This window comes from Limanda limanda, chromosome 10 (assembly GCF_963576545.1).
Source record: "Limanda limanda chromosome 10, fLimLim1.1, whole genome shotgun sequence".
NCBI classification, from domain to species: domain Eukaryota; kingdom Metazoa; phylum Chordata; class Actinopteri; order Pleuronectiformes; family Pleuronectidae; genus Limanda; species Limanda limanda.
Genome location: NC_083645.1, coordinates 6,038,698 through 6,052,242, shown reverse-complemented (window position 1 = coordinate 6,052,242; position 13,545 = coordinate 6,038,698). Strand labels below are relative to the sequence as shown.

Here is a 13,545-nt window from a genome sequence, read left to right as displayed (position 1 = left end):
CAAACAGGATGTTCAATATGTTTCCTTTCTTGGCATAACATTAAAGTTTTGCTTTCATGTGATGTTGAAATGCCTCATGTTTAAAAATAAAGTTTGACTAACAAACAAACCTATCAGTGTGTTTTCGTCCGGTATTCTATTTTCCAGGTGTTACAGTTATGTGTTGCATGTATTACTTTATTACATTATTACATGTCATTTGGTAGACGCTTTTATCCAAAGTGACTTACAATTAGTGCATTCAACATCTGGGGCCATTTAGGGGATAAGTATCTTGCCCAAGGACACTTCGGCATGCAGATGTAGAAGAGTGGGGATTGAACTGCCAACCTTCTTGTTGGAGGACAACCACTCTAGGCCACACTGCCCCATCCCCACCTATTACTCATGTTGTGGAGGCCCTAGATGTATTCACAGTTACATTATGGGGATTTGTCGACTTTATGGGTACAGGTTTTAAACTTAGGTAAATGTTTGGGTCAGGGTTAAGCAAGGAGTCACTGTGGATAAGGTTAGAGAAAATCACAGTAGTGCCCTCAGAAGAGGTGTGTGTGTGTCCTGTAAAGTGAAATTGTTCTTCACTGCATTTTCATCTTGAGCGACCGCTCCTGAAACGCGACAGCTGATTGGTCCTGACAGCACTTTTTTTTTCTAAGCCAATCATATCTCGTCTTTGGGTGAAGGTGCTCAGGACACTTTGACGTTCCTCCCGCCCACACCAGGGAGCTGCGTCCCTGATTGGCTGAAAGTTTCAGTCTTGTACTTAGAACAATGTAACATTTCGTCATTATGACTCTAAAGGGAGGACAGCTGCAGAGACTTTCCTCCACGGCCCTGACAAGAGAAAAGGTGCGTTTGTTTTTCAAGGTGCGTTTGTATTGTTATTTACACGTATGAGTTGAACAAAGCAGGACTGGAACAACAGTAGCTCTTATTAGTTTTCCTCGCTCGGAACTGGAGCCACCGCAGCCAGCACCTGACATAATGAGGTTTTTCTGGTGTCAGTTAAAATAGAAGAGTTTGTTGTCACAGCAGGAAAACGACACGAAGTATCTGCTATTTTATTCTGAAAGCTGTCCTGTCACTTTCCTCTCAGGGATAACGTTTGCTAAGCTCGTGTTATTGAGTGTTGATACTGTTTTAACACGTCTTATCTAATGGAGGCATGTCTTCAGTTAGCATGTGCAGCTAGCTCTTCAAGCATATTCCTCCTGACACTACATGCAGCAGTGACACAATGGGAACATGTTGTTAGCCGCATATGTGACAGGTGGTTATTTTGTAATAGCATAGTTGTGAATAAGTATTTGTCACTAACCTACATTACGAGCTGTTAACCATTTCCTGTTTCGGTGTGAGTTACAGGACAGGATGCAGTATAATGGGAGGTGTGATGAAACATTAGAGACAAACACAATGCAGTTTGAAAGCTGTAAGATACTGCTCATACAACCAAAGACCATATGATTTACTTCCACAGTAGAATGTATACTAATTAAATAGTCATACCATTTAAAAACTAAGCCTTGAACACCTTCCAAGGAATCAGGCTGTTTTTTATCATTGAGTATGATTGAGAATCCTTTGTCTAATGAACTGAATCATATTTACAGCAGTGATTCAGAGTTTCTACTATTCAGAAAGGAATCAAAAGTGGAGCACAAACCTTCCCCAAGCTCCAACTCTCCCCTTTAATCCCATCAAACTGCAGCAAATTGCATACACTCATACTTTCTTCAATATGTAAAAGAAAAAATCTCTTTAATATTTTTGTAGAAATTAACTAAAATCTCATAAACACAGAACCCACACACACACTCCACCCTCAGGGACTGCCACTAGGGAACCAAAACATTCTTCACCATTTTGCACTTTTTCTAAAATACGCCTTGTTCTATTTTCTGTATATAGTTGTTTGCTGCTATTATTGTTGTTCATGCTTATATTTCTCTTTATTTTTACACTCATAACAATACGGAGAACAACAAGTGTTCTGAACAAACCACAGACATCAACAGTTTTACTGGAAATAGAGAAAGTAACATAGAGTTCCAAAGTTCCACTTGCAGTGAGTGAGAATATGTTTTTGTGATTTTCAAATTTATTCAATAATGTATGAAGCTTCATAGCTAAGAGAACATTTCTCCATAATGTAGTTTGTTCACAAGAGAGATGGAAAAAATACATTTTCAACTGGGAAGTTTATTTTAAAAACACCAAATCTAAGAGATCTGTATTGACTTTGTTGCATTTGTACTGCATTTATGTATTCATTAAATTGCTATTGACTGATGTAGCATTTTTATATATCTCTATCTGCATCAATATCTATTTCCCTCAGGCTGTAGCTGTAGAGGGATGTTAAGAGTTTCATTCCAGAAGACATGACAGACTGCAGAAATGTAACCAGGCTCAAAAGCCAGCAGTAGTGGAATAATGTAAATTAATCACATTATTCACATAAAGTCAGAAAATGTTTATTCTTTTCTCCGAATACTTCTTATGTTAATAAAGGGAGTTTGGATTTTTCAGGGGTTCAGCCCAGTAGAGGGCCAGCAGGTTTCACCCATTTTTGCATTTATCCATGTACTTAACTCTCTTTTTTTATCTGACATTTGTCACAGATTTTCAGATTGCACTCTCTTTTCTCTTGATGTGTGTAGGAACATGGCTGAGGTTCATGGTGATGGTGAAAAGCAGAGCGGTGGCGACACTGTGGATGCCTTAAAGTTGTTTTCAAAGAGGTAATTACTGTACACCAGTACTGACGACCTAAACCTGTCCGATGGCGATAGGTTGCCTGCACTCAGAATCCATCAGTCCCTTAAGGGCATGTAACTCAGACAGATATGTGGGGGCGAATTCATAAAAAAGAAGATTAAAAGATTGAAATGAGATTCACCCAAACTGAAACAGAGTGATTTCCTCGACCTGAACGGTGACCTGAACGGCCACCAAATAGAGATGATGTAGAGGAAACATGACTCATACTCTGCTCACTTGTAAGTCCTTGCTTTATCAGTTGTAGCCTAACTTTAGCCAGTTCCACCTCTGCTCAGGTTAAAACCTATTAATGACTCTGCGCCGTAACTCTACTGTTTAATGGAATCTGAACGTTATTTTGCCGTAAGTTGTTTTATATATTTTTTTTCATTCAAAGGTTATTGTGGAATAGATATGTCGCGCGAGCACAACTTAAGCTGTTGGTTTTAATGTAAATGATGAAGTGGATCAATAATCTTCTTCATTCACCACCTCACTTCTGCGTCGCCAATTTCCCATCTCCAAATGTACGTACGCATGGGTCAGAGTTTTGCGTGGAAATACGCAAATTTTCCGGTCAAGTTTGTTTTTATAAATTCCCACATTTGAGGGAGAAGTGGCGTACACACGTTTCAGGCCCTGTTTTGTGCGTACACAACGGTTATAAATGAGACCCCTGGTTTGTCCCACCCTGGGAGGAGAAACAAAGCAGGCTGGAGAGTTGGGTTGATGTTGAATCAGCTGTGTAGGTGAACTAGTGTGCAAGTCAATATGTGTTGTATTGTGATTTAAGTCACTCAGATTTCTGCTCCTCTCTTAATTTAGTGGTATGGCTCAGTAAACAAGTGCTTCTGTATAGAATTACCAAGATTCATTCTGAGGGATTTATGGCCATCATGACCTTTGTGTCTATTTTATAGTCCTTGTGTTGTTTTATGTAATCCTTTAGTTGTCCACATGACATCTGCTAACAGTTTCACTTTGCCTGTGCGTTAACGACAGTGTAGGCTATAAACCTTCAGCACTCACTTGACTGTTCAAGCTGAGTCACCAACGAGTTGTCAAACAGGTTCATACGTGTATAATCTTGATGGCGCTTAACAAATTTGAAATAATTTCAATGAGTGTGTTTCTGCCATAGGCAAATTTCAGACTAAAAATTTGTTCATTGTTCAATTTAGGGATGAAACCCGCACTCCAAATGGGGGAAAAGATGTTTTTATTGTGTCAGTCACGAAAGTTAGTGTTAGGTCAAGGGGAGAGATAATCCATTAAGTCAATCAATTGTCCACACTGGGATGGTGAAACTAAATGTGTGTAAACTTTCAGGTCGGATAGAGCGGCCACAGGCAGCAAGAAGACGTCTGAGGAAGTGGACTCTACCCCCAGCAGTAAAGGCAGTACAGCTGCAGGCTCAGACCCCTACTGCTACAAGATGGACTATCCCAGCATTGGAACCTGTGTGATCATCAACAATAAGAACTTTGACAAAAGCACAGGTAAAAACACCCACTCAACAATTCATATGCACTGAAGTACACACCTGTATGTTTCAGTTCATGAAACAAAAACATGAACAAATGTTTCAGAATGTAGACAACAGGTACAGATTCTGTATGACACAGTTTTTGATTGTCCTACTCCCTCCACTCTGTTTGTTGAGTGTTTACTCACACTGATACCACTAAGGTGGAAACATTAGAGAGTATAACTGGCCATTTTGGGAATGCTTGCAAATAACTCTTGTGTTAAAGTTAGTAAGTCACATGGTTCAAAAAGGATCTTATACACAGTATGACATAGTATGTGCATGTTTTGTATTGTTCCAGTGTTTAATCACAGTCCATACGATAGTAGTAGGAGTGCTTATTTATTGTGAGGCAGTTCTACAGGCTCATGAATCCACCTGATCCTCCTGTTTTCACTTTACATACCTGCTTTTTTCACTTTATCATAGAAACTGTCATTGAATGTCTACTGAATCCCACATGTGTTTTTGTGTCTAGGTATGAGTTATCGTAACGGGACGGATGTCGATGCTGCCTTTGCTATGAAGACCTTTTCTGGGCTGGGGTATAAACTCAGAGTCGCCAATGACCAGACTGTGAGGGAGATGAAAAATCTTCTGACAAGCGGTAATGATCGACAAATCTTCATAGAGCCTAATTTAAAACAACTACATAGAAAGTTCTTTGATAATGGAATCATCAATTTTTTATTTTCAATTATCAGGGTGACAAAAACAATTCTTACTGTTCATCCTGTTCATCCTGTAAATATGTCATTACCGCTGAAGCTCTCAACCACCACTAGCTGGTAGTATATCAGACGTAGCCTGTATGTTATCATAGACTATATATGAAGATAGATGACATGAGAAAATATCCACGTAAGATGCGTTCACAACAGCAGGAATCATCGTTCAGATGAGAGGTGTCACCAGGGTATAGCATGCAGGAGGTTGGACATGATTTTTAAATTCTGCTGCAGAAATCTATGTTTTTGAGACGGCCAACTGACACCAGGTCAGCCCCTATCCCCAAAGACTGTCGTCTTTCTACGTTGACATCTTTGTCGGGTTCTTGTACGTGTATGACACCTCTTTTTCATCCTGAGAAAGTGCTTATACATCCCCTTTGACCTGTAAATTCTTTCCCTCTGAGACTTGCATCAGCTTAATCCTAATTTATCAGCACTCTTCTCAAGAACAAGTATCGTACAACCATTTTCTATCTTTTCCTGTGTTTGTCTTTAGTATCTGAGGAGGACCACAGTAGTAGTGCATCGTTTGTGTGTGTGTTGCTGAGTCATGGAGATGAGGGAGTGATTTATGGCACAGACGGCTGTCAGAGGTTGGACAACCTGACGGGAAACTTTAAAGGGGATCGATGCAAAAGTCTGGTTGGCAAACCGAAGCTCTTCTTCATACAGGTTAGTAGGGATGAGCGAGTACAGCATTATCTGTATCTGTATCTGTATCTGTTAACCATATGAATTATCCGTATCCGTATCCGTACTCGGAGTGGGCGGGGCCTAACCCAGAAGTGGGTGTGATTTAACCCGGAAGTGGGCTGGTTCAACATAATTTTCTTTTTTAACTTTGAAATTTTTTTATGATTTTTTTATTTTTATTTTTTTTAAATTTATTTCCACACCAGGTGTGTGTGTGTGTGTGTGTGTGTGTGTGTGTGTGTGTGTGTGTGTGTGTGTGTGTGTGTGTGTGTGTGAGTGAGATGCGAGGGACGTTCACTGTCTCCCGGAGAAATGAACACTCTGTGTTTTTAGTATATAAAGACGTGAATTATATTCGTTCACAAGTCATACAGACTGGTTTTATTATTTTCACTTTACATTAACACTTAAAGTTTAGTGCAGTGTAATTGTTTGCCGTGATAATTAAATGCCAGTGTGATAATAAATGACAATTTCAAACCATACAAACTGTCATGTTGTACTGTATTTAATAGAGGTTTACTTTACTGTAAAGTAAGTGTAAATGTAAAGTGAAAATAACAAAACCAGTCATTATGACTTGTGAACAAATATAATTCACGTGTTTCTATACTAAAAACACAGAGTGTTCATTTCTCCGGGAGACAGTGAACGTCCCTCGCATCTCACTCACACACACACACACACACACACACACACACACAGACACACACCCACACACCCACACACACACAGTCCCGATGCGCAGTGAACCTGAGTGACTGAGAGACAGAGAGCTGTTCTGTGAGTGAGTGAGCAGAGCCGTGTGTGACGGGAGGTCCGCTGTGACGCTGTGTGAGGATTTCCATTCAGTCCGAGCACAGATAATGACTCCGATTACTCGTATAATAATCGTACTCGGCAAAAGTGCTTTATCCGTACCGGATACTCGTTTCAGCCGAGTATCCGGCTCATCTCTACAGGTTAGTAACATAAACCCATGTGAACATACGAATGCGCTGGTGTCTCATCCTTGAAAATCTGTCTGGAACTGTTTGTGTTGTAGTGAAAGGTTTTTATGGTAATATTTTTATTTGTATTTCTTTTACTATTTTGTCTTTTTTAGCTTCTAATAAATTGGTGTATTAGTCAAATGTGGTCTCACTTTGATGTGATGATAACCGTCAAATGTAACTTGCTTCAGTTACCACTGTGACAGTTGATGATATAAACCTTGGGCTCGTGCCCCTGTTAGGCGTGTCGTGGTTCAGCCCTGGATGACGGAGCCATGATCGAGACGGACAGTGTAGATGATCAAACATCAGAGAGGATTCCTGTGGAGGCAGATTTCCTGTACGCTTATTCCACTGCTCCAGGTAAATGGCTCCAGCAGGAAAGACGTTTTTCCTTCACATTCTAGTTTTTACACATTGGGGTTTTTTTCTGCACTTATTTTTCATATCAATATATTTTTCAAGGTGTTGTTAATGTGTGTTAAATGGGTTAAATATTATGCAGCAAAAATCTGTTTTTTATTAGGGCCCGAGTACTGACATAAAAGGTCAGGTGAGGCCCTATTGAAATTGTAAGGAATATTATTATTATTATTATTCAGGCAAATGAATTGGCTTTTTGAGGGCTTTACCATGCTCAAATTCTTACCAAAATTTGCAGTTATATTTTAGCTTTTGAACTACTAATAAAGGTATCAACCACTCACTGAACACTTTAGTAGTTTTGGGTGTACAACTCTCTGGGTCAATAGGATGCAGGTATGGTCCTCTGCCTCCTCAGATGTGTTGCTAGTAGGGCTGCTCAATTAATCAAAATATAATCGTGATTACGATTATGGGGTCAACGATCTCCAAACTACTATAATCGAGTTGAAACGATTATTTGGCATTTTTTTCTAAAGAGACGCGCATGCGCATTTCAGTCCCTCCCCCAGAGCATTCAGCGCGGCCCCGCTGACTGGCACTCGCACTCAAGCAGCTGTGAAGTGAAGGAGACGAGTTGTGTGTGTGGGGACCGGAGGGATTTAAAAAAACAGCGCGAGTGGAAAACGGCAGAGGGAGGGCAGCCCCGTCTGATCGACTCTTCGAATCTGACGAGCAGCAGCAGCACACAGTGTAGCTGCCGCGCCGCGCAGCGTCCGCTCCACAGTGCACAGCCGCCGGGCTGTTCAAACCGGACCCGCTACAAAGTGTTTTTATGTGAATGTTGCCATCATTAAGGGTGTGAATAACCAGGCACCGATATCCTGCATGGTTTCACGGAGGAATAAGACACGCAGCCGTAAACGGTGTTTACCGGAACCGGAAGTGACTGGTACTTCCAGTTAGTCATTTAAAAAAATAAGGGCACATATTAATAATCGTTTGAATAATCGTGATTTAGTTTTTGTCCAAAATAAACGTGATTATGATTTTTTCCATAATCGAGCAGCCCTAGTTGCTAGGTCACCAGCAGGACTTTAAACGGTCCAATCAACATCCCAAAATATGTCCTGAGCCAGGGCCTGGATACTGAATGAGACTGGAATATTCCTTCTCTATCTCTGTTCTGTTGAAGTGGAGCTGAGGTCATCATGCTTCAGTGTGCCCCATTTATTATCTAGACTGTGGCGGCCTGCCATTTTCTAATTTGTCCCGCCACAGTTTCATAATAAACCAAAAGAAGACACTTTGCATAATGACATACCAGTGTTGTGCAATAGGAGTAGACTTGACGTTGGCTAATTAATAATAATCATGAAATATGATTATTAAAATAATAAAAATTATCTATCAAAAATAATTAAATTATTAATTGAAGATGATCAGTAATCAAATAACAATAAAACCACTAATGAGAAAATAGGAATTATCAATTAGAAAGTACAAGCTATCAATTAACAATGATAAGGTTATCAACCAAGAATAATGAAAATAATTAGTCCAACACAATAAAATTATCAATTTAAGAATAATACTATCTATATTAATAATTGAGAAAGGGGGGCACCACCCTGGTTTCCCAGGGGCCAACGATGTCAAGCTATAATTATCAGTCTCATAATGATAAATGTCAAATTAATAATGTCAATATTTTAATATTAACGATTACTTAATAAACAGTGAAGGCTTCTAAGTTCGAGCACAGGCGATCATAATCCAGCTGCAATCACATACATATGCACAAATAATCACAGAATACAGATACTTTAATTACAAAAGTATTTATTAAAAAGGGGAAATAAAGTTATAATGTTATTCAATGATTTATCATTTTAACAAGCTCCGATATTTCAAAGGTAAACACAGCAGCAGCACTTATCACAATTCAGAAAATACATGGACAACCTGCGGTCTACCTATGTATGTCTGTCTCTATGTGTGTGTGTCTGTGTCAAAGTGTCTCTCTGTGTGTGTGTGTCTATGTGTGTGTGTGTGAAATAAAGTTAGTGTTATTTAATGATTCATCATCTTAACAAACTCCCATATTTCAAAGGTAAACACAGCAGCAGCACTTATCACAATTCAGAAAATACATGGACAACCTGCGGTCTACCTATGTATGTCTGTCTCTATGTGTGTGTGTGTCTGTGTCAAAGTGTCTCTGTGTGTGTGTGTGTCTATGTGTGTGTGTGTGAAATAAAGTTAGTGTTATTTAATGATTCATCATCTTAACAAACTCCCATATTTCAAAGATAACAACAGCAGCTTATCACAATTTAGAACACGCATGTAACCTCTGGTCCATCTATGTGTCTCTGTGTGTGTGTGTCTGTCTGTGTCTATCAATGTGTGTGTATGTGTGTGTGTGTGTGTGCGAGAGAGAGAGAAAAAGAAGGGACGTGGCGATGACGCGTAGTGACATCACATCTAAGATGGAGGCCGATCATGATTCGTGGAATCAAGGCCTAAAAACTCTCAAAATGGCGGATTGACTACAAAACAAGATGGCGGAGCCGTTATGAATTTAGAGCCAGGATGGGAGGAGAGAGAGAGAGCGGAGGCGTGGCAACAATAGACTCAAAATGGTGGGTTTAACTTAACGTTATCCAAAATGGAGAATATGTTAATGACACCATGTGGCCGGAGCGCACACTGGTGGTCGTCACATGAATTACACAAAGGAAATTTTAGACAAAGAGAATTCTTATCTCTGCTTGGCTTTGGGGCCGAATGGTTTCCAGATGTGTTCAGCCTCTCTAAGCATAGATTTAACTATGTGACATGACCTGTATTATAAATACAGGTCAGAAGTGTGTATAGGTCGGTTTAGAAGGAGAGAGAGAGAGAGAGAGAGAGAGAGAGAGAGAGAGAAAGAGAAAACATGTAAGGAGAGTTCAAAGAAGCTCTTAAAAACACCGTCAGAAACAAGTTACATTTACTTTACCGCTCAGCACTCAAACGGCGTTGTGTGCTGAAGTCTGACGGTAAAATCTCTGTAAGGTTCTTCAGACGGGAACGAGTGCAACCGGAGACGTTTAGTCACGGCGCTTAAAAACTGTGGCACAAGGCCGTAACCGGAAATGAACCGGAAGTAGCCGAATCGTCGTGGCTAAACAATGAGACACGGAGATCCCACAAACAAATACACTCAAATATTAAACAATATGCTACGTATCTGCCCAGATAATCAAGTCTCTTACTGTACAACCCTCGCGATGTGCCTGCGACTCGGCGCGAGTGTGTCGGGGGCCAGTGAATCACGTGGTCTCTCTCACGAGCGGAGCTCCGGAGCTCAGCCGCTGGACCGGAAAAGGGAGCGAATTCCTCGTGCTCCTTGACGGAATGAAACTTCGTCTTTCTTCTGTAACAGCGGAGACCGTGCTGCTTTACAGGAACGGAGTGGATTGTCTCATACTCCTCAGAGGGATGAACGTCGCGCTTCTGCAGGGAACGGCTTTGTGGAAGCCGTTTGTGGATCGTTGGAAAAAGGAAAGTCTATAGAAGTGTCGGAGTTCGTCCAGCGGGGCACTTCCTGTTTCGGTCTTTCAAGTTAAGACAGCAAAAAATCCTATCAAGATAAAACTTTGACTGAGATAAAAGAAGAAAATGAAACGACTTCAAATAAAATGATATTAAACAAACGTCTAATCGCCTCCTTAGTTACTGAGTCGTGTGGTTAGACCTCTTGAGGTCAGAAGACAACTTGAGCAGCGTGGAAAAGAGGAGGACAAAGAGAGTCTCTTAAAAATACCGAGTTAACTAGTAGAACCCCGGAGGGGTTCTGTTGTTGCTTGGGCATCTGAGTGAAGAGAGCGAGATTTCTGTGAGCTCAGCCCTTTTAAGTCATGTCTCAGGTGACTCCCCCCTGGGAGGAGGGGTCAGGGGTCAGTGTGGCCCTCCAGCCAATTGAGTTGTCAGGATTTGGCCCCCAGGGGCGGGCTTACCGTGGGGGACCAGGAAGTGACCTGCTGCCACATGGTAATAAGGGCCACATGCTGGATTTTTAAATGTAAGGGGTTTCCCGAGCCTGGCCTAAGGTTTTACAACTCTTTGTTCTAAGTCAGGACTCTACCCCAACACCAGATCATGCATTGTATAGCTGTTTGTAGCAGTACTTTTGCAGTGATATTTGTTGTGCGCTCTTACTATCGTCCATAAAGTTGTTACTGTCCACACAGACACTCAGACATTCAAGGTTTCAGCTGCAGTTGTGCAGTTGCGTTACCGAAAGTAGGATGTAATGTTTTTCTCTCTCTTACACGAGAACTTGTCTTTCACTCTTTAGTCTGTGTACCTGCCTGGCTTTTGGAATTTATCGTGCATGAGAGCAACGTTCGTCCACGGCACCCGTATACTGCCATAGATTGAATAAATTTTTTGGGAAACACTAGTGCCCTCTGAATAATGAGCTGTGTTTCAACTGTCATAAATTTACATTGCTGGAGTTGTGACTATTTCCTTGTGAAATATCTTACTTCGCATTTTGGCATCAATTATTCATCACACCCTCAGTGTGTAAAGGCCTTTACACTGTATCCAGTAAATAAAACAGAAGAATATCTGATTTCTGTACTAACCTCATTCTCACTTTGTGGAAAATATTAAAAAAGAAATACACTGTTTTCTGTCCTGTAGGTTACTACTCATGGAGAAACACATCCAACGGCTCCTGGTTCATGCAGTCGTTGTGTGAGATGTTGCTGCATCACAAGGGAGAGCTGGAGCTGATGCAGATCATGACACGAGTGAACCGCAAGGTGGCGCTAAACTTTGAGTCTTCCTCCAACATGCCTGGATTTAGCAGCAAGAAGCAGATCCCCTGTATTGTCTCGATGTTGACCAAAGACTTGTACTTTCCTCAATAGAATGAAATATACTTGTTGTTTATCCTGAAGGAAATATAGTGAAATGGGACTTTGATGGAATTACACATTTCTCTTTCATCAATTTTACTGTCAAGCATATTTGCTCAAAAGATGTGTGGTGCACTGTGTGGGCCTGTTCAAACAAGATAACACTAGTTTTAGTTCTAATGTCACTGCAAGCAGAACCCAAATGCACCAACAGCATGAGGATAAAAGGGAACATGTTAGTTTGATTATTGTTAAATCTGGATCATTATTCTTTAGGAAATTTTGTCCTTTTTATTTTTTATGTGCAGTGTGTATTTTATGTTGGTAAAAATAAAGTGTTTCACATGCAACACAAAACTGTAAATCAATCTGACTTTTTCCTTTGTAGTGAGTTTGAAAGACATATGAAAATTAATCTTTTTTATTTTGATCAGTGTTTTTTCAAAACTTTAGTAATGTTCAAGTAGAAGAGTGATGATTGTAACTGTTCTGAGCTGAGCAACCAGTAAGAGTGATATTACTGGATTACTTGTGTCTGACTCTGTTCTGTGCTGACATATCACTTTAAGCATCATTTAATTTGAGCATCATATTTTTTCTTCTCAAATTTACCTCCACTCTGCCTGGACATGATTTAGTGACAGTTTGACACAATCCCAGAAAGCCTCAGGATTATTTGGTAATTTCCAATGATGTCTGCATTGTTTCCAATAAGGCTACTTGGAAAAAAAGAGTGATAGTTTATCTCTGAACACCGATAAACAGAGGAGCAAGAGACGAAGTCGTCAGGCAATAACAGATTTAGAGGTGGTGCTGGATACCTTCCTTGATTTCTGTGACAAGTACAGGTACATGTCCACTTCTAAGCACTTACTCTTCTCAAATATATCTATACGGTTTGGTGCACTTAGGTTACATTCTTCGTGTGTCTGTTTGTTGTCAGGGAGTCTTTGGTGTCTAAATCTGTCAAACAGTCCATCGATTCCTTCTCCAATGTGAAAGAGCAAATCCTGGAAAAGGTCAGACTTTCCAAATTATGCTGGAAAGTCTGAAGTAAAACCAAATGAACTCTGTGGTTTAAAGATGTTTCAGCTTGACATTCAGACCTGAAGACAATTTGTATATTTTACTGCCACCTATACTAAAACAGTACAGTTTACGTTACATTAAACCCAAGACCATGGATTAGCGAATCTTACACAGAATTATAATTTCTTAGCTTTTAAGCTTTGTTTATTTTTAAAGTTTACATATGACATTGTGAAATACTTGTAAGACTAGAAATAGCATGACACTTCAGAGTTTATGAGTCATTTCATTGATAACCTCGAGGCTAAAGTGCATAAATGCCAGTGCCGTGTTTTTGATCTGATTGTGATTTGTCCACACTGGACTTCCAACAACATTTATAACTATGTCTTCATGCCAAAAATGTTGCAAAGATATATATATATATGTCCAGAACAATATATATAATACATTTATATACATGTGTATATGTACTTTGTTATAAGAACTAAATCCGAAAATTGAAAGATATGGATTAGTTCCATAAGTAGGCT

General features: G+C 40.0%; 1 protein-coding gene across 2 annotated transcripts; it reads left to right on the top strand.

Annotated features, from left to right (window-relative positions):
• The first annotated feature begins 781 nt into the window (after positions 1-781).
• Positions 782-12,351, top strand: LOC133011870 (caspase-3-like). Of its 2 annotated transcripts, none has more exons than XM_061079789.1 (7): positions 782-849; positions 2,664-2,744; positions 4,093-4,262; positions 4,770-4,898; positions 5,519-5,694; positions 6,950-7,070; positions 11,766-12,351. In XM_061079789.1, exons 2-7 carry the CDS (start codon positions 2,668-2,670, stop codon positions 11,993-11,995), a joined length of 903 nt encoding a protein of 300 aa, XP_060935772.1. In that variant the 5' UTR covers positions 782-849; positions 2,664-2,667; the 3' UTR covers positions 11,996-12,351. The 2 variants fall into 2 exon arrangements, with proteins under 2 accessions (XP_060935772.1, XP_060935773.1); XM_061079790.1 differs by having other exon boundaries at positions 790-867.
• Positions 12,352-13,545: the final 1,194 nt, after the last annotated feature.